The 20,255-nt window shown below is 44.8% G+C and overlaps 3 protein-coding genes across 9 annotated transcripts; 1 reads left to right on the top strand and 2 right to left on the bottom strand.

Annotated features, from left to right (window-relative positions):
* The first annotated feature begins 366 nt into the window (after positions 1-366).
* On the top strand, positions 367-5,994 carry LOC133960597 (tripartite motif-containing protein 16-like protein). Of its 2 annotated transcripts, none has more exons than XM_062395338.1 (9): positions 367-500; positions 891-1,305; positions 1,816-1,911; positions 2,120-2,353; positions 2,443-2,605; positions 2,716-2,757; positions 2,960-3,007; positions 3,208-3,446; positions 3,941-5,994. In XM_062395338.1, the coding sequence occupies exons 2-9, from the start codon at positions 967-969 to the stop codon at positions 4,241-4,243; spliced, it is 1,464 nt and encodes a 487-aa protein (XP_062251322.1). In that variant the 5' UTR covers positions 367-500; positions 891-966; the 3' UTR covers positions 4,244-5,994. The 2 variants fall into 2 exon arrangements, with proteins under 2 accessions (XP_062251322.1, XP_062251321.1); XM_062395337.1 differs by having other exon boundaries at positions 888-1,305.
* On the bottom strand, positions 5,586-13,119 carry eef1db (eukaryotic translation elongation factor 1 delta b (guanine nucleotide exchange protein)). Of its 4 annotated transcripts, none has more exons than XM_062395335.1 (9): positions 12,973-13,119; positions 8,700-8,808; positions 8,546-8,617; positions 8,072-8,134; positions 7,267-7,396; positions 6,950-7,056; positions 6,621-6,845; positions 6,344-6,538; positions 5,586-5,724 (listed from the first exon to the last, which is right to left on the bottom strand). In XM_062395335.1, the coding sequence occupies exons 2-9, from the start codon at positions 8,802-8,804 to the stop codon at positions 5,686-5,688; spliced, it is 936 nt and encodes a 311-aa protein (XP_062251319.1). In that variant the 5' UTR covers positions 8,805-8,808; positions 12,973-13,119; the 3' UTR covers positions 5,586-5,685. The 4 variants fall into 4 exon arrangements, with proteins under 4 accessions (XP_062251319.1, XP_062251320.1, XP_062251317.1 ...); XM_062395336.1 differs by lacking the exon at positions 12,973-13,119 and adding an exon at positions 11,241-11,259; XM_062395333.1 differs by lacking the exon at positions 12,973-13,119 and adding an exon at positions 9,308-10,635.
* Positions 13,120-14,072: 953 nt separating this feature from the next.
* pycr3 (pyrroline-5-carboxylate reductase 3) lies at positions 14,073-20,186 on the bottom strand. 3 transcript variants are annotated; one of them, XM_062395099.1, is made up of 7 exons: positions 19,969-20,186; positions 16,809-16,902; positions 16,655-16,719; positions 15,977-16,156; positions 15,682-15,894; positions 15,393-15,485; positions 14,073-14,952 (listed from the first exon to the last, which is right to left on the bottom strand). In XM_062395099.1, exons 2-7 carry the CDS (start codon positions 16,894-16,896, stop codon positions 14,749-14,751), a joined length of 843 nt encoding a protein of 280 aa, XP_062251083.1. In that variant the 5' UTR covers positions 16,897-16,902; positions 19,969-20,186; the 3' UTR covers positions 14,073-14,748. The 3 variants fall into 3 exon arrangements, with proteins under 3 accessions (XP_062251083.1, XP_062251084.1, XP_062251082.1); XM_062395100.1 differs by having other exon boundaries at positions 20,028-20,185; XM_062395098.1 differs by lacking the exon at positions 19,969-20,186 and adding an exon at positions 19,240-19,954.
* Positions 20,187-20,255: the final 69 nt, after the last annotated feature.

Raw genomic sequence — 20,255 nt, 5'->3', positions numbered from 1 at the left:
AAATGTAGAAATGTTTGTAGAAATGATAACATTAATAATAACTTAAATTAAAAAATGAAAAAACAAAGTTTATTAATGTAGAAGTAACTGAATTCATCAAGAATATAATAAATTAATGTAAGAAATAAAGGAATTAATGTAGAATTGAACTATGTTTAAATTACAGAATATACTTTTTCTATACTTTGAATTCAGACTTTTAATCTAATTTTAATTTGAACTCATTAACTTTATGTTTCAGTTAATTTCTTTTATATATATTTATAATAAAAGATAAATACAACTCTGTGATTCTGTATTTTCACCAGCAGGGAGCAGTGAAACTCAAACAGCTGTTTTTCACTTTTCCCTCTCCGGCTCCTACTTCCTGTTTCCGGTTTCCTCCTGTTTATGTTTTGCAGACAATCTCTGACATTCGCTCACAAACTACATTAATATACGTTATAAATAAAACAATTATGATATCGAACCCGAGGACGGACTCTGCAGATAAACTTCAGGTCAGTTAACTTCTCTCTTCACTTCTCTTTAGTCTCGTGTTGTTTTGGCCTCTAACTTCTGCGAAGACCTTTATTTTGTGATTCATCCCATAATTGACATGACATCATCTTCCTGTTCAGTTATTATCAATAAGAAGATGAGTTATGAAATGAAGATAATAGTAGATTTGATAATCTTCCATCAGTTGAACTACTGGGACGTTTCCTGTGTTAAAGCAGCAAAGTGGATAAAATGGTCAAATAAGAAGTTTCAGGAAAACAATGTAAACACTGTGAAGAGGATTTCATGCAGAAGATCTTGAATCTGCACAAACAACTTTATCACTAACTTTGTTCAGTTGATATTATAAAATAAGTAAATGTGTGTTTGTTTCTGTGCATCCCCAGTAGGTGGCGTGTGTCCATCCTCCCTCTGTTTGTCCCGTTTGTCCTTTTTGTCCTGTTTGTCCTGTGTCCTCCAGCTCCCATGTCCCAGGCTCCTCTCAGCATGAACCCCGACAGCTTCACCTGCTCCATCTGTCTGGAGCAGCTCTCGGACCCGGTCACCGTCCCGTGTGGACACAGCTACTGCATGGGCTGCCTGACGAGCCACTGGGACCGCCAGTCCGTGTACTGCTGTCCCCAGTGCAGGGCCTCCTTCAGTCCCAGACCCAAACTGGGCAGGAACACGCTGCTGGTGGAGATGCTGCAGAGACTCGGCTCCGTCCGGCTGAGCCCGGTCCCCTCGGCTCCTCCTCTGTACGAGAGCCTGGAGCACCCCACCTTCGATGTGTCCTCCGCCCGTCCTGAGAGGACTAAAGGAGAGGTGAGCAGCTCACAGCTGATTCTGAGCTGTTGTTTACTCCTCTAACAAAGTAGTTATTGTGTGTGTCAGATATTAATTCAAAAGGATCGGTAGCTGATTTTTTAAAACGTAAAAAATGTAATTTTCCAGGTATTGTTACAGTTACTGTTACTTACAGTTTTAGTACACTCAACATTTTATGAGGGGCCATTTAGGGGTTCAGTATCTTGCCAAGGAGACTTAGGCATGCAGATGGGAAAGAGTGGGATTCATACCGGCAACCTTCTTGTTGCAGAGCACCCGTTCTATCCCCTAGGCCACGCTCTCCCTAAATATCCCCTCAACCTCAAGATCATATAGATTATCAAAAAATAAAAAAATGACACTTTGAATTCAGAAAATTATGTCATATAGTCTTTTGCAGCCAATAAGAATAGACACACAAGCTTCGCAGCTTGTTTAAAGGAACCAATCATCATTATGAAATGACGTCTCTTCATGGTTTCCTGTCACGTCTGGTTTCTCTTCCAGAGGCTTGTGGGAAACACACGGAAACTTCTAGCTCAGCAGATCCAGGACGGGGAGAAGGAGATTCAGCAGCTGAAGCAGAGTCTGCGTTCGTTGTCTGTGAGTAAAAAAAGACGTCTTATGTTACGGTGGATTTAAAAAAACACAGGAATGTTTAACTTTCTGCTGCCTGGGACTTCACTGTCCTCTTTAGTTTCCTTTTTCCAGAGTTTTCAAAATAAAACAAGGTCAAAAGTCTCAGTAGCTTTGACCTATTCGACCTTCAGCTGCCATTGCATCGACTTAGTGTCAGTGTTCGTTTCCTCAGCGTCAGGCCAAAGACGCGGTGAAGGACAGCAGCCGGATCTTCTCCGAGCTGCTGGAGTTCGTGGAGCGCCGCCGCGTCGAGGTGAAGGAGCTGATCCGAGCTCAGGAGAAGGCTGAGGTGGCTCGGGCGGAGAACCAGGTGCAGCATCTGGAGCAGCAGCTCTCCGAGCTGAGGAGGAGAGACGCTGAGCTGGAGCGGGTGTCGCACACTCAGGACCTACACCAGATCACGCAGGTGATGGTGGAAACACACCTCTGAGCTGGTTGTTATCTCTGTCTGGTGTTTGAGTTCAGGTCTGACTGCTGCTGCCGTGTCTCCTGCAGGTGATGTGTCGGTCGGACCTCAGTCCAGATGTTTTTCCGGGAGCGAACTGCTCTCTGACCATCTGTCCACTTTCCTTCGGGCCTGTGAGACGAGCCATCTCAGAAATGAAGGAGCAGCTGCAGAGTCTGTATCTCAGTGAACTCCCAAGTATCCTCTCTGCAGGTCCGTTAATATTCATCTGAACATCCCACTTGATTTGAAACATTAAATTATCATGAGAGACGAGAGCATCCAGCTGCTCGGAGTAAAGTTCTGCTGTCGTGTTTTCACAGTGAAATCTGTAAACCTCCTGCAGATGAAGCAGGTCGACGAAGGTGAGTGAATCTTTGAAACAAGTTATTACATCAGGTAAAATGATTTTAAACGTGCTGCTGTAAACGTTCACAGGAGAAACACACGTCTGTAGATCATCAGTCTGTTGTAACTGCTTTGATTCATGTTCGGTTTAAAACCTACTGGAAACGTGTCTGTGGTTTGACTGGTTTCATAAGATTTCTCCTTCTTTTCCTCCTGCAGCTGGTCCAGTCGCCCTCGCTCTGAACAGCAGGAGTGAACTGCTTCAGTGTGAGTCTCCTCCACCAGACCTTTAATCAAAGTGTGTTTACTCTCTGTATCTATCTGTTTGGGTTTAGTAGGTAGTTCTGCCTTAAATACTTTTCACCTCTGGTTTTATCTCCTCCTTTCATTGAGTATTTTATTATATTGATGTATGAAAAACAAATGAGGTTGAATCACTGATCAGTTTCTGTTCCTGTTCCTGTCAGACTTCTGTCCTCTCTCTCTGGACCTGTTCACGGCTCACAGGCAGCTCTCCCTGAAGGGGGGGAACCGTGTGGTCAGTCGAGCCGGAGAGCTCCAGTCGTACCCCGACCACCCGGATCGCTTCGACACCTGGTGCCAGGTGCTGTGCCGCGAGGGGCTGCAGGGCCGCAGCTACTGGGAGGCGGAGTGGGAGGGGAGCGAGGTGGTGCTGGGGCTCACGCACGAGAACATTCAAAGAAAGGTACTTTTTATCAAAATGTGTTTTTGAACGCAACATGCTTTTTTTTAACTGGGCAACAGCGCCCCCTGCAGTCAGTGATTGTTTCTGACTGTTTAGTTCCACTCACTGAACTGAAATATTACCCATGATCCTCTGCTTCCTAAACCAGAAGAGCTGCTGCTGGAACAAATCCACCAAATATTCAGAATCCGTCATATTTGAACAGTTTTAATTAACTTCAGAGTCTTTTTAACTGATCTCAGTTCAGCTTCACTCTTCAACTGGAGCTGATCGTGACAGTTGAGGCTGTGACCCTCAGTCAGTTCTTCTCACAGGTTATGGAACCCCCTCACCACAGTTACAGAGAACAGCCGCTCAGGGAGAGGAGGAGGAAACTTTCTCTTGTTCACACATCAAACTCTTTTGAATCCATCTGCTGCTTTAAGGTGAAACAGTTGCGTTGTGTTGTTGGAGCTGTTCGTTGTGTGTCAGATTTAATCGTTGACTGTCGTCAGGGATCATCTGACAAGTGCCGACTGGGACGCAACTCCCGGTCATGGGGTCTCTGCTGCAGCGCCTCCTCCTTCAGCGTCTGCCATGGCAGAGAGAAGAAGGCGGTGGCGCTGCCGGCCTCCAGCTCGCTGACCCGCCGGGTCGGGGTGTTTCTGGACCACGACGCCGGACTGATCTTCTTCTACATGGTGACGCCCGGAGGAGTCGTCCTCCTGCACAGGGCGGCGTCCTGCTTCGAGCTGCCCCTCTACGCTGCAGCGTGGCTGGGATCCGACTCCACCGTCACCCTCTGCACGGTGGACTGACGCAGCACAGACAGATGCTGTGTGAGTCTGTGGTTTGAATGTCATTCAGTAAAATTCACTCAGGTCTGGACGTGATACCTCAGATGATAATGAATTAAAGGTCAATATTATTTTACGATCAGCAAAATGCCAAACTAACATTTGTCCTTAAGCGACAATGTGGCATTTTTTAATAATTGTAATCGTATTAGAAATCTAACATATATACTCATATCGATATTAATGCTTCTTCACACTACATTTAACTTATTAGCCTCACTGTTTATTGTAGTTCAAAATATAAACAAGCCTTTTACTCTTTTCAACTTTATTTTATTTTGTTTAATTCATCACATATTAGTCGGTGAGTCTGAATCCACCATCGATGCCGTTACTTTACTGTATACTCTGTGTATAATGTTTAAGACTCAAAATAATCAGTGCACGATTGTGATTGTTTCCAACAGACGACAAACTGGAAGAATATTAATATCTCAGGATGAGTGTTCTGGACATTTTCCTTCTACAGTCTTCATATGTTAAAAGAAAAACATGACCTCGTGTGCTGTCCAGCCACGTCATCAAACTGCATTGTAAGAGACAGAATGTATTTTTATATGTCATGTCACTTTTTTGATGAACGCAACAACCCACAGACCTCAGTTCAGTGTTTAACAGTTTGAACATCAGGATTCGTGCCTTAGTAGAAAGAGGTGGAGTTGTCTGTCTGCAGAAAAACATTTTAACCCCTTATTGCCTGACTTAATTTCCAATTATATAAAAAATGTATCTGGATGTCATGCAGATGCTAAATTAAGTAGCTATGAGGCAAATTAGCGACATTAGGCATAATGGGGCATAACCTTAATTTAACAAATTTTCCAGTCTCTGGTATCTCTATTATTATATTGATGCTGCTTTTGATTGAAATTGAATAACAACATATGTTTCTGTACAATCATTGCTGTTCCATCATCACAGTATTTCAAATACAGCTTAATACCTCAAAATAACTTTGCTGCACAGTCCCAAGGTGCTAGTATGAATTTCCACTTCGACCACTAGATGGCGGCAGAGTGCTTCCAATACCTTCCTTGGTATGTGTAGTATTTGCACCATCGGCCACAATCGTCACCTCGGCGGCATTAAGACCGGAATGGGGTTTGACGCAAATTCACGACATTCCTCTACAAGGGGTTAAAGCGTTAGGCTATTTGTACCTTCATTGTATTGTAATGGAAACACACGAGAACAAAGAGCTGCTTGTTATCCTCCAACAGGCAAAGTGAGCTGTGTTCATTGCTGCGGTAAACAGGTCTGAAAGGTAACCTGTGATTAAAAAAACACGAGACAAAAGAGTCGCTTCAGTGCTCGAGTTGTATTTTAATTCTTATTATTAACCGTTGACACAAAGCAGAGGAACCAGGCGTGACAAAAGACGAAAACAAAAAGACAGAGTGGGATTAGATCTTGTTGAAAGCAGCGACGTCGACGCTCTGGATCTGAAATAGAACAAACAGGGAACTGGTGAAACTCGAGTGAACCTGTCGTGGAAACAGGATTTAAAATGTATAAACTTCTGTTTACATCTCATTTATGCAGCAATGTACCGACTGTGCCAGTTTAAGAGGTACACCTGACTTCAGGTTATCTAATACTGATAAATAGGATCTTCCTGAAGGTTATAACGTTCAGTTTTTGTTTTAACTTGACTGTGAAACCCAAGTGTCCTAATTTCAACCATAACAATAAAAAAGCAAGTTGACGAAGAAGCTCTGAGTTTGTTTTTTCAGCCTCGTCTTCACTACATGTTTTATTACACGTCTATTATCTCCTCAGTTCTTAAAGAGAAGTCTGTCCTCACATCCTTCTTTTAAATGATCTCCTTTCAGACGATGAACTCAAGCAGAAAGTTGTGAACGTCAGTAATGTGGTGCTGACGTAGATTCTCAATTTAGCTGCTGACGTATGATTAGAAATATAGAGGAACCGGTTATACAGCCACCCTTGTTGTTCCTCATCACAAACCAATAGATGACACACAGATACACAGACATTAGAGTTTGTTTGTAAAAATCCAGAGTGACTTCTGTAGAAACTCTTTAAAAAACAACTACTTACATAGTCTTCAAACTTGGTGATCTCCTCCTCCAACAAGTCCGTCCCCACCTTGTCGTCCTCCACCACACACGTGATCTGCAGCTTCTTGATGCCGTAGCCCACAGGAACCAGCTTGGACGTGCCCCATAACAAACCGTCGGCCTGGACCGAGCGCACACACTCCTCCAGCTTCCCCATGTCCGTCTCATCGTCCCACTGGGAGACACAGGAGGAGGACAGTGAGTGTGAGAAGCGTGGGAGATGTCAACACTTCATTTTGAGTAAATCAGAGTCTTACAGGTTTGACATCCAATAAGATGCAGGACTTGGCGATGAGGGTGGGCTTCTTGGACTTCTTCTCCGCGTACTCTTTCAATCTCTGTTGTTTCAGCTTCTCTGCCTCTTCATCGTCATCACTGCCGAACAGGTCGATGTCGTCATCATCATCGTCCTCCTCCTCCTCCTCCTCTTCCTCCTCTTCTTCTTCCACTGGGGCGCTGGTCTTCTGCTGGACAGAAGTGCCCTGGAGGGAGAAACCTCGGTTACTCAGAACACCTCAGTCACTTTCCTGCAGCTGAAGTAATGGAAGTGATGACTGAAGACGTTGAACCTGATGGAGAAACTCACGTTTGTGTAGGGGACTGACGGAGCAGGAGCCGCCGTCACAGGAGATTTCTCCAGAACTGCAACTCGACATTCCAGTTTGGAAAGCGCCGCCCGCAAGTTGTCGACCACTGAAGAGAGCGAGTGGAACCAGAGTCATGAGCTTTATATAGAGCCCGACCTCTAAGGAGGTTTGGGGTCGAGGCCGATATATTAAAAAGAAACTTTGGTAACGATTCCTAAGATGTCCAAATGAAATTGAGCCTTGATATTTTAAAGTTTCATCACGAACTTTTATATAAATAACTGGATATAAAGAAAATACAACACAACACCCCCACCTTTGTGTAGGCTCTGGTTCTCCAGCTCCAGGCTGTTGATCCGAGAGATGACTTCTCCTTGATCAGCTGCTGCTCCGCTGCTGCTGCTGCTGGTGGTGCTGGTGGTGGTGCTGGTGGTGCTGGTGGTGCTCTGCACGAGAAGATCACAAAGACAACAAGATGAATAAAGAGACAAACACCTAATGACGGATTTAGTAGCTCTGTCAAACCCAGGGTTGTTAAACCTAAAAGGTAAACACACAGCACACAGCCAGAGTCCATCTACAGACAGCCGCAGCACAGACAGGAGCTGGACTCTGATAGAAACACAAGGGTGATGAAGCAGCTACTTCGTCTGTATCAGCAACTGTAAATCAAAGATGGACGACTTGACAGCCTCACAATGTGAAGCCAGAACAGCTCCCCTGGTGGCGGGCTGCAGTACAGGTCATAAACCCCATCTCCTCCATGTTAGCAGGCGGGACAGGTTATTATCAGACTGCTGCAAGTTTAGATTTGAAGTATTCTGGAAAGTATGATTTTGATTAGTTATTTGATGCTTTATAAATGGGGGGAAACGTCATGATTGACAGCTCACACTGACTTGTGATTGGTTCACATCCCCACAGACTGACGCCACCAGAGCAAGATGCAGGGGCGGGAAGCAAAGGGGCGTCGTCCATCCTTATTGAGCGTCATTAGTCTGCGTCTACAGCACTCCACACAGACACGTCTTCTAAAGGTGAACTCTAGTGAACTCAAGGTGGAGCAGGGACACAGGGTTTGGCAGCGGAGAAGCTTCCACACCAGGTCTGCTGGCACTTACAAACTGTGGGTGTTGGCTCGTGGAAGGTTGAGCTGACTCTCTCTGACACAGTGTTGTCTTCAGCTGGGGGGGGGTTCAGATATGAAAAAGTAATACACCAGGGAAGAGGAGCAAACTGGATAAAGTACATGATGAAGGAACGATGCTCAGGAGTGAAGACGACAACATGAAGAGATGTAGGATTATTATATGGACATCAATGGGTTAACACACCAACTACACAACTTCTCTTATCAGCCTCTTATCTAAGTTTGAAAGGTCAACGTGGTAAAAAAAAGAGGAGAACTAAGGAAAAGTCAAAATGACACGTATCACTAACACACACTGTAAAGACCCACCAATGAAATAACAAAACGTGAAAGCGTGAATCAAAACTTAGGCAAATAAAGCAACACAACTTTGTCACGACAGAATAAAGTCACAAGACCTTTTGTCTTTGAGCTAAGAGGAAAGTTATGAACATCAGAAACTTACTCCAGCGAGAGACTTCTGGATGTTTTCCCGAGCGCGTGCGATGTCCTGCAGAATGCTGGTCGCTCCAGCGTCCTAGAAGCAAAGAAACAAGTCAATGGTCGATTCATCCACGAATTTAACTTTCCGTGTTTACATCTAAAAACATAGTGTCTACCTGCGCTGGTGGTGAGGAGCCGTTCATGTTTTCATAGAAGCGTCTCTCTGCCTCGTCGTAGCGAGGTTTGTCAAACCAGATCTTCTCCTGGGCCAGAAAGTTCATGGTGCTATAGAAAGAGTGAGGAAGGAGAAAAGAGGGAAGTTTGAACAGGACACAGGAAGTCAGGGAAAAAGAAAAGAAGAATATACATTACTACTAATATTTCAGTGAAATTATGCTTCAAGTGTTTTCAACTTTATTCACAATTATTAGCTGTAAATCGTATTTTCTTCCCCCATCTGTAAAATTCTTATTCCATATAGTCTTTTATCCCCACTCCACAAACAGACCATTCCAACACAACTTGAAAAATCAAACCTTGACAAAAAGGAAACAATGATTTCATACAAACAGTCATTTGAGAAAATTAAAAATCATACTGGAAATAAAGAATGAATGAACCGAGACGAATGAAAAAAACAAAATATAAAACAGACAAGGAGAAATAAAACTCACACATTCCAAAAAGAATTAAAAAGGGGAAACACACGATGGCGTAAAGAGACAAATCAAAGAAGGATGAACTGGAACGTCTGGAGCGGCTCCGTCTCCCAGTTTGCTCATACTTGTCCCCCAGTGGAGCCGTGGAGGCGGCTGGTGAGGCGTCGGCTTCTGGCCTCCGACCCTTCGTCTCCACCACCACGGCTTTATCTCCACTGGAGCCATGGAAGCGGCTCTCTGCAGCGTCATACCGCCACTTGTCCAGCCACACCCGCTCGCTGTCTGGGTGGAGGAAGTGGCAGACTCCTCCCACCCCCGACGCCTCTTCCTTCTCCGGGACCTCGGCTGGCTCCTCCTCTTCTTGGATCGGGTGCAGGGCATGGAAGATTTCTGCTTTACCCGGCTGGACCACACGTTTCTCCTCCACTACCTCCTCCTCATCCTCCACCTCCTCCGCCAGCCCTTCCTCCTCCTCTTCCTCTTCCACAAGGCTTTGAGGGTGCTCGCTGTTCCTGGACGAGGAGGCGCAGCTGGAGCGCTTGGAGGAATTGTTGCCGTATAGATTCTGGTAGAAGGCGGCTTCAGCGCGGTCGTACAGAGGTTTCTCCAGCCACACCTCTCCAAGCAGCTCCACCGGGAAGCGAGGCAGGCCGTTGATCGACTGTCGACTGGTTGGCGTGATGGCTGCCTGCTGGAGGACAGGGGTCGCAGGGGTCGCAGGGGTCGCAGGGGTCACAGGGGTCACAGGGGTCGCAGGGGTTGGCGTCAGAGATTGATATCCTTCGTCAGGTGTTCTGGGTGCGGTGGAGCGGTCGGGAGGGGACGGGAGGTCCAGAGAGTTTGGAGCAGACGGCTGCGCAGATTCTTGGGCGAAGCGGTGCTCTGCCGGGTCAAAGGTCGTCTGGTGACAGGCCTCCTGGTCGCCGTGGGGGCAAACCGCTCCAGAGACAGATGGAGCCGCGGTTGATGGAGAGTTTGGGTGTTTGCTGGGAGCCGGAGGTGACTGGTTCGACTGGGTGGTCCCATTGGAGGAACCAGCCAACCAGCACTGGTAGAGGCTCTCGGCCCGCTCGTAGAGGCTGCGTTCAAACCACACGTTGCCACACTCGGACTGCAGGCCGATCAGAGTGGCCCGGGGCTCAGACGGCTGCACGGCCTTCTTCTGTGGCTTCTCCAGACTCTTGGTCTCGCTGTTGGCCTTCTCTTCAGCGCTGCCCTCAGGATTTGAGGAGCGTTTCTTGCGGCGGCGGCTCTTGCCACTGCGCTTCCCATCTCCGTTCGTGCTGCCGCTCTCCGGGGACGAGGAGGCCGTCTCCTCGTTCCTCTGACCTGATTCAGTCTTGTTCCTACAGCCCGGAGCTGCGTTTGAGGGCCGGTCCACTTGACAGTGGTTTGGAGGCTGATCGTGTTCCGACTGATCTGCTGCCGAACACTGGAGCGTCTTCTTAGACATCTTCTTTGATCCGTTGCAGGAAAAAACAAAAAAGAGAATAACAGGAAGAAGCTTTTGGATTAGTTAGAGAGACGCAGGAAGGATTAGAAACACAAAAAAGGGACTGATCTATTTCAATCAGGGTCAGACACTGAATTTAGATGGTCAAAGAGATGCATGTATAATACAAAGCAAAACACATGCAGCAAATAGAAAAGAACCCATGCGGATGAACTCAAATGAGCAACAGACCCAAAGGTACAAGCAGGTACAGGAACCTCTGGAACATGTTCAATCCAGAACTATTTCAAACCTTTAATATGAAATCACTCACAAGATTTGACAAATCTGGACACAAATGACATGAGAAGGTGCCTAGATAAAATGAATTAAAAGCACAAGCTGATGATGGATAAGCACCGACATGCTCCTACATGCAAATCAGCTGATTCAGGAGGTTCTGAGGTTCTCGTTAAACAAATCCCATAAAGAGCAAGCTGGGGTTTGCATGACGCGACGTAATCCTGTTGCAAATACAGGAAATCCAACACAAACACACAGATGAAATGATTTTCAACAGTTATTTTTACTTAATGCTTAAAACCACATTCAAGCTCTTGACTCACCTTGCTTGGTTAAGCGGCTGAGCTCAAACTAGTATCAGAGTCAAATGCTCAACACGTTCTTTTCATCCAGTTAACCGCAAGCCATTGAGAAAGAAATTCAACAATCACCACCTCACGAAACAGGCGAGTCAACACAGTGAAAGGTACAAGAACACGTTTGAAGAAATACTCACTCGTCAAATTCTGAATGCAAGATGAGAGGAAAGAGGTTGAGTGTTAAAGATTTGTCACAAGGAAGAAGTCGACAAGAACATAAAGCCTTTAGTTTTGGATGATGATGAATGTGAAGAAATTTAAGACTTGAATATTAAACAAGATCAAATCGAGTATAGATTTATCTTCCGAACAACTCCCTGACTGGGCGAGTTTGCAGCAGCTGCTCTTATTGACGACTCAGTTTTTAGTTGTCATTACTTCTGTGCTGATTGTGTATTTGATTTGCTGGGTCCTATTTTTAGCCACACAGTTGGTGCACTCATATTTCTGCAGCACGACTGTGTTTGTGGGATCAACTCAGAATAAGCCGCAGTGTGTGATCGTGGTTAAGTACGAACATGTCCCCACGTGCAATAAGACAGTTCTGTCTAGTCTTGACGGTAACTCTTCAATATGTCAAAGAAAAATTAATAAATTACTTTACAAAACGTGCAGATAGTCTCGAGAAGAAAAAACACAGGTGCATTGATTCAGATCTCTGGATTTTATGTCAAATTCATGAGTCAAACCCAAATATCCAGGTTAATTATCAGCTGGTTTAAGAGTCTGTCCATAGATCCATCTATATTCTACTGCTCATCTAGATAAGGGACGTGTTAATGCATAATATATGATAATATCTGTAATTATGATTATATACAGCAGGGAGGGACTGAGAGAAAGGTGATGAAATATCAATAAATCCATGTATTTTACAAAAAGCACAAAGAAAATCATGTTTAAGGTTAAAGATATTGTCTGGACACATTATTTCAATATCTTCAAGGACTAATTATAATAGTTCAATCATTGAATTGCTTCATGTCCTCAATCTATTTATCCATCTATGTTCTGCTGGTTTTCAATGCACAGGTTGTGTTTGATGAGTAATTTATAGAGTTATTGCAGAAATGTGACAAAATACTAAATACATTCATGCATTTTCCAGCTGAACATCATATCAGGAGTTAACACCACAGGTTCGAGTCCCCTGGAGCCTGAGAGGAGATGGAACCAGTGACTTCACAGAACATGGAGGTTTAAACTGGTTCCCATAGGTCAGCTCCAGTTCACAGACGCCACAGATAACCCACACACACGTGTAAAGACGTGTTACTGACTCACGTCCTGTTCGACTCTCTAACACGTCGTCTTGTGGGCTAACAGCAGCATTAGCTCTGTCAGCATGTTCAATTAGCTGTGATGCAGCTGTCACCGGAAGGTTAACGTGACAGTTATCATGTTCATATTCATATTAATATATAATAACTATTTAATAAATGCATCTGTCTGAACACGTGACCTCAAAGCATTGGTTTTCATTTTAAACCATTGAAACGTCAGAGCCGGCTAGCGTTAGCATTAGCACTAGCTAGCCTGTCCAGTTCAGGTAGCCGCCTGCTAGCCTCGGCTAACACGAGCCGAGTCCCTGCGCAACGTTAAACACACAATATATGATATCGTGTCACCACAACCTGTTCGAGTCCCTGCGGTGACACACACGCTGGACCACAGACTGTCAGGCTGCGTTACTTACTGTTGAGGGTTCGAGTCCGAGAGGAACCAGGCCAGTGGATGACACGCGTCTCTACAGCGGAGTGAGGAGGAGGCAGAGGGAGAGAGCAGAGGTTAGGGATCTGTGAGAGGAGGAGGAGGGGGAAGAGGTGAATGATCTGGGATAGGAGGAGGAAGAAGAGGAGGAGATTGATCTGTGAGAGGAAGAGGATGGAGGAAGAAGAGGTGAATGATCTGGGGTAGTCGGGGGAAGAAGAGGAGGAGATTGATCTGAGAGGAAGAGGATGGAGGAGGAAGATGTGACTGATCTGTGAGAGGAGGAAGAGGAGGAGGACGAGAGCAGAGGTTAGCGATCTGTGAGAGGAGGAGGAAGAGGAGGAAGAAGATGAAGAGAGCAGATGTAACTGATCTGTGAGAGGAGGAGGAAGAAGTGACTGATCTTTGATAGGAGAAAGAAGAAGAGGAGGAAGAGAGCAGAGGTTGACCCCCCTCTAAATATATAGAGGGAGAAAATGTTGATCCCTCTCTAAATATATATAGATATATATTTAGAGAGGGATCAACATTTTCAGTTCATGTATTGAGATAAAATGTTATTTACAAAGGCTATGAATTATATATAAATTAATCCATTCTGTACCACTGAGGTGAGAGGCAGTGAATCACAGGGTCAACACACACAGAGAACCAGTGTTTATGATACTTCATACTTATAACTTGTTCCCTTTATATCTTCAACATGTTTGTTAATGTAGTGACATGAATGAATAATAATTAATAACATGTGAATATGCTGGTGAGTTTAAAGAACTTCATGCATTTAGCCAAAGATTCCAAGACATGAAAGTAAAGAAGAACTGAAGGTATTTGTTGAGTGGTTTAATGAGGAAATAACTGATGAGTCTGAAAAACTAGGACACAAAAAGTCACTGAGCTGCAAAGCAACAACAACCTCGAAGCCACAATAAGAACAACCTCCCTCGAGTTCTGTAAAGTGAATGTTCCTGAGGATTTCACCGTTCTGAGGAAACACAATCTGTGTTTTTAAACAACCTGCTGCAAAGACGCAGCTCCTTAAATAAATTAAATTAAATAGAAATAAAAAGGCAACGCACAAAGTCATCCTGTTCACATGACACTTTATGAATTCAACTCCAAACACTTGGCATTGTCCATTAATATTTTCCTACAAATTGTGTCGCACAACAAGTGCTGAATGTGGCCTATTATTAAATAACACATTTCAATATTAAATATACGTTCATGAACCTTTCTATGCTACACATTACATTACATGCACATAACTCAATCATGGCCAGTAAGGCAATTCTGGATATGTGTATTTTACACAACTAGATTTTGGACTGATAAATGCTTCACAGTTTTAGACAAGTCAGTGTTTTGAACACGACCCTAACAAGCCACAACACTGCACCTTATTGTGGTGAAAGAATCCACCACTATGAGCAAAGTCTAATTTGGGTCCCTGACTGAATCCACAACATTGATTATTGGTGTGCATGTAAAAAGTAATGATTCTCTCAGAAAGTGTAGATCTCAGGGTCACGTTAATATAATTTACTTGTCAGTGTCGGTATTGAGGTCGAGCCAATATTCACCTTCCAGTCCTTCCAGTGAGAGAAGCAAGGTATAGAGGAGAAGATTGAAATGCACTTGTTTCGGGGGAAATAAGGGAGATAGAAATAAAAAGGTCCCGTCCAGTTTTGTCTCCATGTTCCACGACGAGTCATCCTGGTTTCCTTTAAGTCTGATGAGCAGGTATTTAAAAAGGCAAACGTCATTTCCTGCTTCCTGCCGCCGACTTCCTGCCCAGCTCCCTGGCTCTCTCAGTGGCCGACTCCACGGCGCTCATGGTCGTTGCCCTCAAGCCGCCTTGCTCCAGCGTGTGGAGTCCGTAAATGGTTGTCCCCCCTGGGGTGCAGACCTCAGAGCGCAGCTGAGCTGGATGCTTCCCGGTGTCGCGTAGCAACCTCCCGGCACCCTGCGACACACACAGCGGCAAAATCAGATCCATGAGGAGGGCTGAAGGTATCAATGGGATCTGATGTACTTCACGCTGTCCACTTGTGATTGGATCACATGAGACAGATGTTAATATAAGGTTGGAACAGGGCTACAAGCTTTCACAGATTTGTCATGCTTCACATCTTTTTGTATTGTTCCCAGGATGCATTTTAAATCTCTGGATTAAAGATGAAGCAGCTGGAAAAAAATGATCTCTATGAATCACTCTATGTAAAGCGTATGTTGGCTTAACTTTAGGTTCAATATTTTTGGGGAATAAACAACTTAAAATCGAATTATGAAATTAAAGCCTCACACATTATGCCTCCATACTTAGATGTTAAAGAGCATAGATTATTTTAACTTTAACTAAAACTGATGATATTGCTGATGAGCAAAAAAAAAAACACGACTGACCAGAACGGTCTGTGATGCAATGCTGTGGGCCAGAGCACTGGGCATCCCCATCTTCACAGCTCCTTCTGCCAGAGCTTCAGCGAACAGATAAACCTGCAGAGAAGAATCACAAGCATCAGATTATAAAGTCCAGAAGCTCTGCTGTTTGGTTGAAAACTAAATATGAATCTGAACCATGTGTTTATTCTGCTCAAGTCTCATTAAAATGCTTAAATGTTTGGACAGAGGAAACTGTTCAGTCCTGGTGTTAACAGGATAAATCGTAACTGTTCAATCTGAGATCACTCACGAAGGCGACCCCACTCCCACTCAGACCAGTGTGGATGTCGATCCAGGCCTCAGGTCCCTCCTCCACCAAACCACAGTGATGCAACAAGGAGCGCAGCAGAACGCCGTCCTCCTCCTTTGCATGAGATCCTCGAGCAAACAGCAGAGCTCCTTCCTGAACCATGCATGGCAGGTTGGGCATCAGGCGGACGGCGACTGAATTCTCTGGAAGGAGCTGAGAATCAGACAGAGCCACTGTCAACATGATTTACTCATCGTTACAGAAGTGTTTAAAGAACCCTGTCGATGGCTCTCACCTCCTCCAACGTTGCCAGCGTCACTCCTGCTGCCACAGACACGATTATGTGTCTGTCGGTGACGTGTTGTGAGATCTCACTGAGAACGAGTGGGACCAGGTGAGGTTTGACGGCCACGAAGATGACATCCGAGCCACTGACCACCTCTAGGTTGGAGTGAGTGACGGAAATCCCCAGCTCCTGGAAGCAAGAGGGAGAAATGTTGCCAACCCCGTGACCTAATATGAATTCACACCCACAGGTGAGATAGAACAACAGATCAGCTTTCAGGCAGCAGCCATGGAGCCCGGCAGATGCTACTGAGTCATGGTGTTGAATTAACAAGTGTCTGAAAGTTAGTGTTTGTAGAACAAGCCGATGTCATCGTGAAGATGAACTTTGACCGTTCGAACTTCAAATTAGACATTTGAGTAAAATTCTATCTTTATTGAGATGAATTCTTCAGTTATGGCAAAATGTTACAGCTCCTTTCTGATATATCATGTTCTCAAGGATGGGACGGCTGTGAGGTCACAGGAACCGTGAACTGTGACCTCTATCCACAAAGATCCAATCAAGAAGAGGAAATTCCCTCCAGGTGTTTAAGCACAGGCATAAGAAAGTGATGGAGTCTACGTGTTCATATAGATCGACCTGAGGACATGAGAATATGATCTGTGCCCGGCGGAGGAGACGCACCTGAAAGCGTGCGAGGTTCCTGGCGGACGGTGCGCTCACTTGGATGTTTGCAGGAAGAACAGTTCCTGTAGACGGAAACAAACGGATAAAAGAGTCAATACACCAAAATGAAATCCTTTACCTGAATCACAGACAGGTTTAATTTTTTGCTCACCAGACAGGATGCCCTTTGATATGCCGTACGCCATGTTGCCTGCACCGATAAAACCGATTTTCAGCTGCGAGTCCATCTCGGGGTCCATTTTGATCTGAAAGATGAAAAAGACAGAACAGATAAGAGCAGGGAACTTCAACATCATTCACAGGACGAGCTACAACACATCTGTTTCCCACAGGAACAAGAGAATCACACAATCTCACACACTCTTAGAGTCTGTTATAAACAATACAGAGGAACAAGAAGTTAATTAATCAATTTAAAACCATTTTTGGTAATTTTTCAGACAAATGTTTCTTCCTTTTCAGCTGTGAGGATTAATTGAGGAACAAATGAGCAGATTAATTAATTATGAAAATAATTGTTAGATGCAGTTCTAAGACAATCGATCACTTAAGATCAAGTTCTTTAACTTAAGCAAAAAGCAAGAAATAAATCAAGAATCACTTTTATATTACTAAATGCATAGAGGGGCTTTTTTGCTGGACTTTTACTTATTACCGAGTTAAAATATGCTTTCAAAATAAAAGCAAAAACATGATAGTGTTTTATGTTATAATGTTCAACAATGAAATTGCCTGAAACTAGAAAAAAAGGGCGAAACTGACGAGAAAAATCTAAAAACAAGAATCTAAAAAGAAGAGAGGTTTGTCTTTCACATTTCAACCAGTGCAAATCAAATTTAATACAATGTCTCCGCCACAGTACACGTCATCAACATCAACAAATAAACTGTAAAAGTAAAAAACACACTGTTTCAGGACTCCTGTATGGGCAACACGGCAAGAGACCACAACACACACTTTGTTGACATGCACACAAGAAACAGTTCAGGCAATAAGTCAGATTACATGTTAAATCCTGGTCAACGCTTCAACTGATTTCCCACAACTGCTCCTACAGCAGCTTCCCTGTTGCTGGTCTTGTCTTTGTTTGCCATGCAGCTGCACCCCTAACCCAGTTAGACAGTTTGCCGGGCAAATAAACCAGCACAGAACCCAGTCCCAGACTGGCTGTGAACCAGATTCCTCCCTCGCTCTCATTAGGATTTCTGCATGTAATGAATAGGCCTTGTTCAGACCTGGTAAGGTCCGTCCTGAGGGATCCGATCACAAGTAGACAGCTCTAAGTTACAGGTGTAACTGCATCCTACCCAAGATGCTTTGTGGACGCATTTGAGATCCGATCACAACAACCACAGTATTTTATCAATGAAAATCCAAATGTGTCTAAGGTCAAATTTGAAGAACCGCCGACTCATCTCAAGTTCTCCAACCCACCAAGTTTTCACAATGAATCACAAGTATTTCACACTTGTCAGGGACCATATTTGATTCGTGGATATAGATCAGATCACACCACGTTCGGAGTTTGTCTGATCAGATTCATGAAGCTTCTCCTGACTTCTCTCTCTCTGTGGTGATGTAGATGGTTGATTGCATATGGAGTGGGAAAGTGGTTAGAATTGAAAGTAGAGACGCATTGTGATGCCGGTGTGAATCAGTGAAATTAAGATCCATTTATTCGTCCCAAAAATAAGAGCTGGTGTCCACATGTGATCGGCTCAGAGTCGAGACCCATGTTAATACAAAGTCTTATTAAACAGATGATATTCAGAATGTAGCTTTCGGTGTATTGTGTAGAATTAGATTCTATAAACTAAGAATAACAGACAGAAAATCTAGAGAGACAAAGGGTTTATTAATCTATTTGTCCATCCAGAGAATTAATACACATCTACTTCGATGTGACCTTCAGTTCTTTAAGGGCTGTTTTCTTTACAGCCGCCTGTGATTTGTTAATGAATAATTCGATGCTAGATTGAACGTTTGTCATTTTTCAAGCATCATATCTAATCCACAATCCAAGAAAGACTGCTGCACTTGATGTTTAATATAAACAAACAACTTTTATCTTAAGTTGCTATTCAGTAAATAGTATTTCAATCGTTCTAGATTCTGTTTATAGTCATTATTCGTATTTCCATGCTTCTCCTTTGTGCTGTGGTGTGAGTTTTGAATTTCCTACATCTTATCTGAGGAGATCAAATTGGATATATATATATATATATTTGGGTTTTGTCGCCTCAGCCAAATTTTAGAGAATTTGTAAATGCAGTATGTAAAATATGTCAAAATGTTTTATAGACTAGAAGAGCAAGACAAGAATATGTTGATGAATCATTTTACACTACTCTTCTAGATTATGACATGTTGACAACAAATGACTCGACAGCATCACAACCTGCAGCCTCCGAGACCCACAGCCACACTCTGCAGGACAGATGTGCAGCAGCTGCTAATAACTACACACGGGTGTGTGGGTGCATGTAAATAACACAAACCAACGCATGCAACTACACAACACACGAGACACACGGAACCACAGCTAACGACACACTCCACGGGATCCACGGCGTCACCCCTACAATTAAATCCAGGTTCTGAGCGGTGTTCCCCGGGCAGGGCCGAGGCCAGGGCGGCATCGAGGCTTCTCCGTCCGAGTCCTCGGTGCCCTCGTCCATCCGGTCAGAGTTCACCCCGGCCCCGACCAGCGGGTGTCTTGACTCCATGATGGCGACCATCGTCTTCTCGTAGCGCCACCAGCCCTGGATCTTGTTGGGGGCCGGGGCGTTGGGCGCCCTCTTGCACTTGTAGTACGCACTTTTGAGAAGTTTCCAGCGGAACTTGAGCTGGTCCACGGAGCGGTGGTAGCCCGCCGCCGTCATCCGCCGGTGCGCCACCTTGAAGAGCTTGTTGTTGCGCACCTTCCTCCCGTCCAGGCACTTCTTCATGTCCAGCTCCTTCAGGGTCTCCAGGAACAGCTCCGTCTCCCGCACGTCCCAGTTCTGCTTCTTCATGCCGGGGTCGTCCATTGTTGCGCTGGCTAGTTAGCTCGTCGGCTACTAGCCCGCTAGCAGCCCGGCAGCAGGGCGCTCACACGGCTAACGGGCTAACTAGCATGTCTGATGGGTCTAGCTTGAATCTGAGTTAGCCTACAGGTGGTAGACACGGTGCTAACGATGCTAACAACGCTGCTGCTAGCTAGCTAACCCGGGACAGCGAGAGAATAATCCGGGACAGATTAGATTAGGACAAACAATGCACGTGTCCTGTTGACGGGACAACCATGAAGTACCGTGGAGTGACACACGCACCGTGGCCGGGCGACGCAGCGGGACGGCGGCTAGCTGCCGGAGGGAGGCTGGGTATTCACCTGCTGGGGTCTCAGGGCTGCAGACGTCCGACGGTCCTTTAAAACTCAAACTGGTCTCTAAATGTCAATTACCAGTCCCTTCGGATCCGCTGGAGACACCTGTCCCAGAGTGACAGCGCCGCCACGTGGTTCTAGGAGTAACAGGAAAGTTTTGCTCCGTATGGTGGCCGAGAGGGCTCCACACGTGACTATAAAGATAAACAACTTTCATCGAGTTGACACGTGAGC

This window comes from Platichthys flesus, chromosome 9 (assembly GCF_949316205.1).
Source record: "Platichthys flesus chromosome 9, fPlaFle2.1, whole genome shotgun sequence".
Lineage (NCBI taxonomy): Eukaryota > Metazoa > Chordata > Actinopteri > Pleuronectiformes > Pleuronectidae > Platichthys > Platichthys flesus.
Note: the sequence above shows the minus strand (reverse complement) of the source record. Positions and strands in the feature narration are given on the sequence as shown.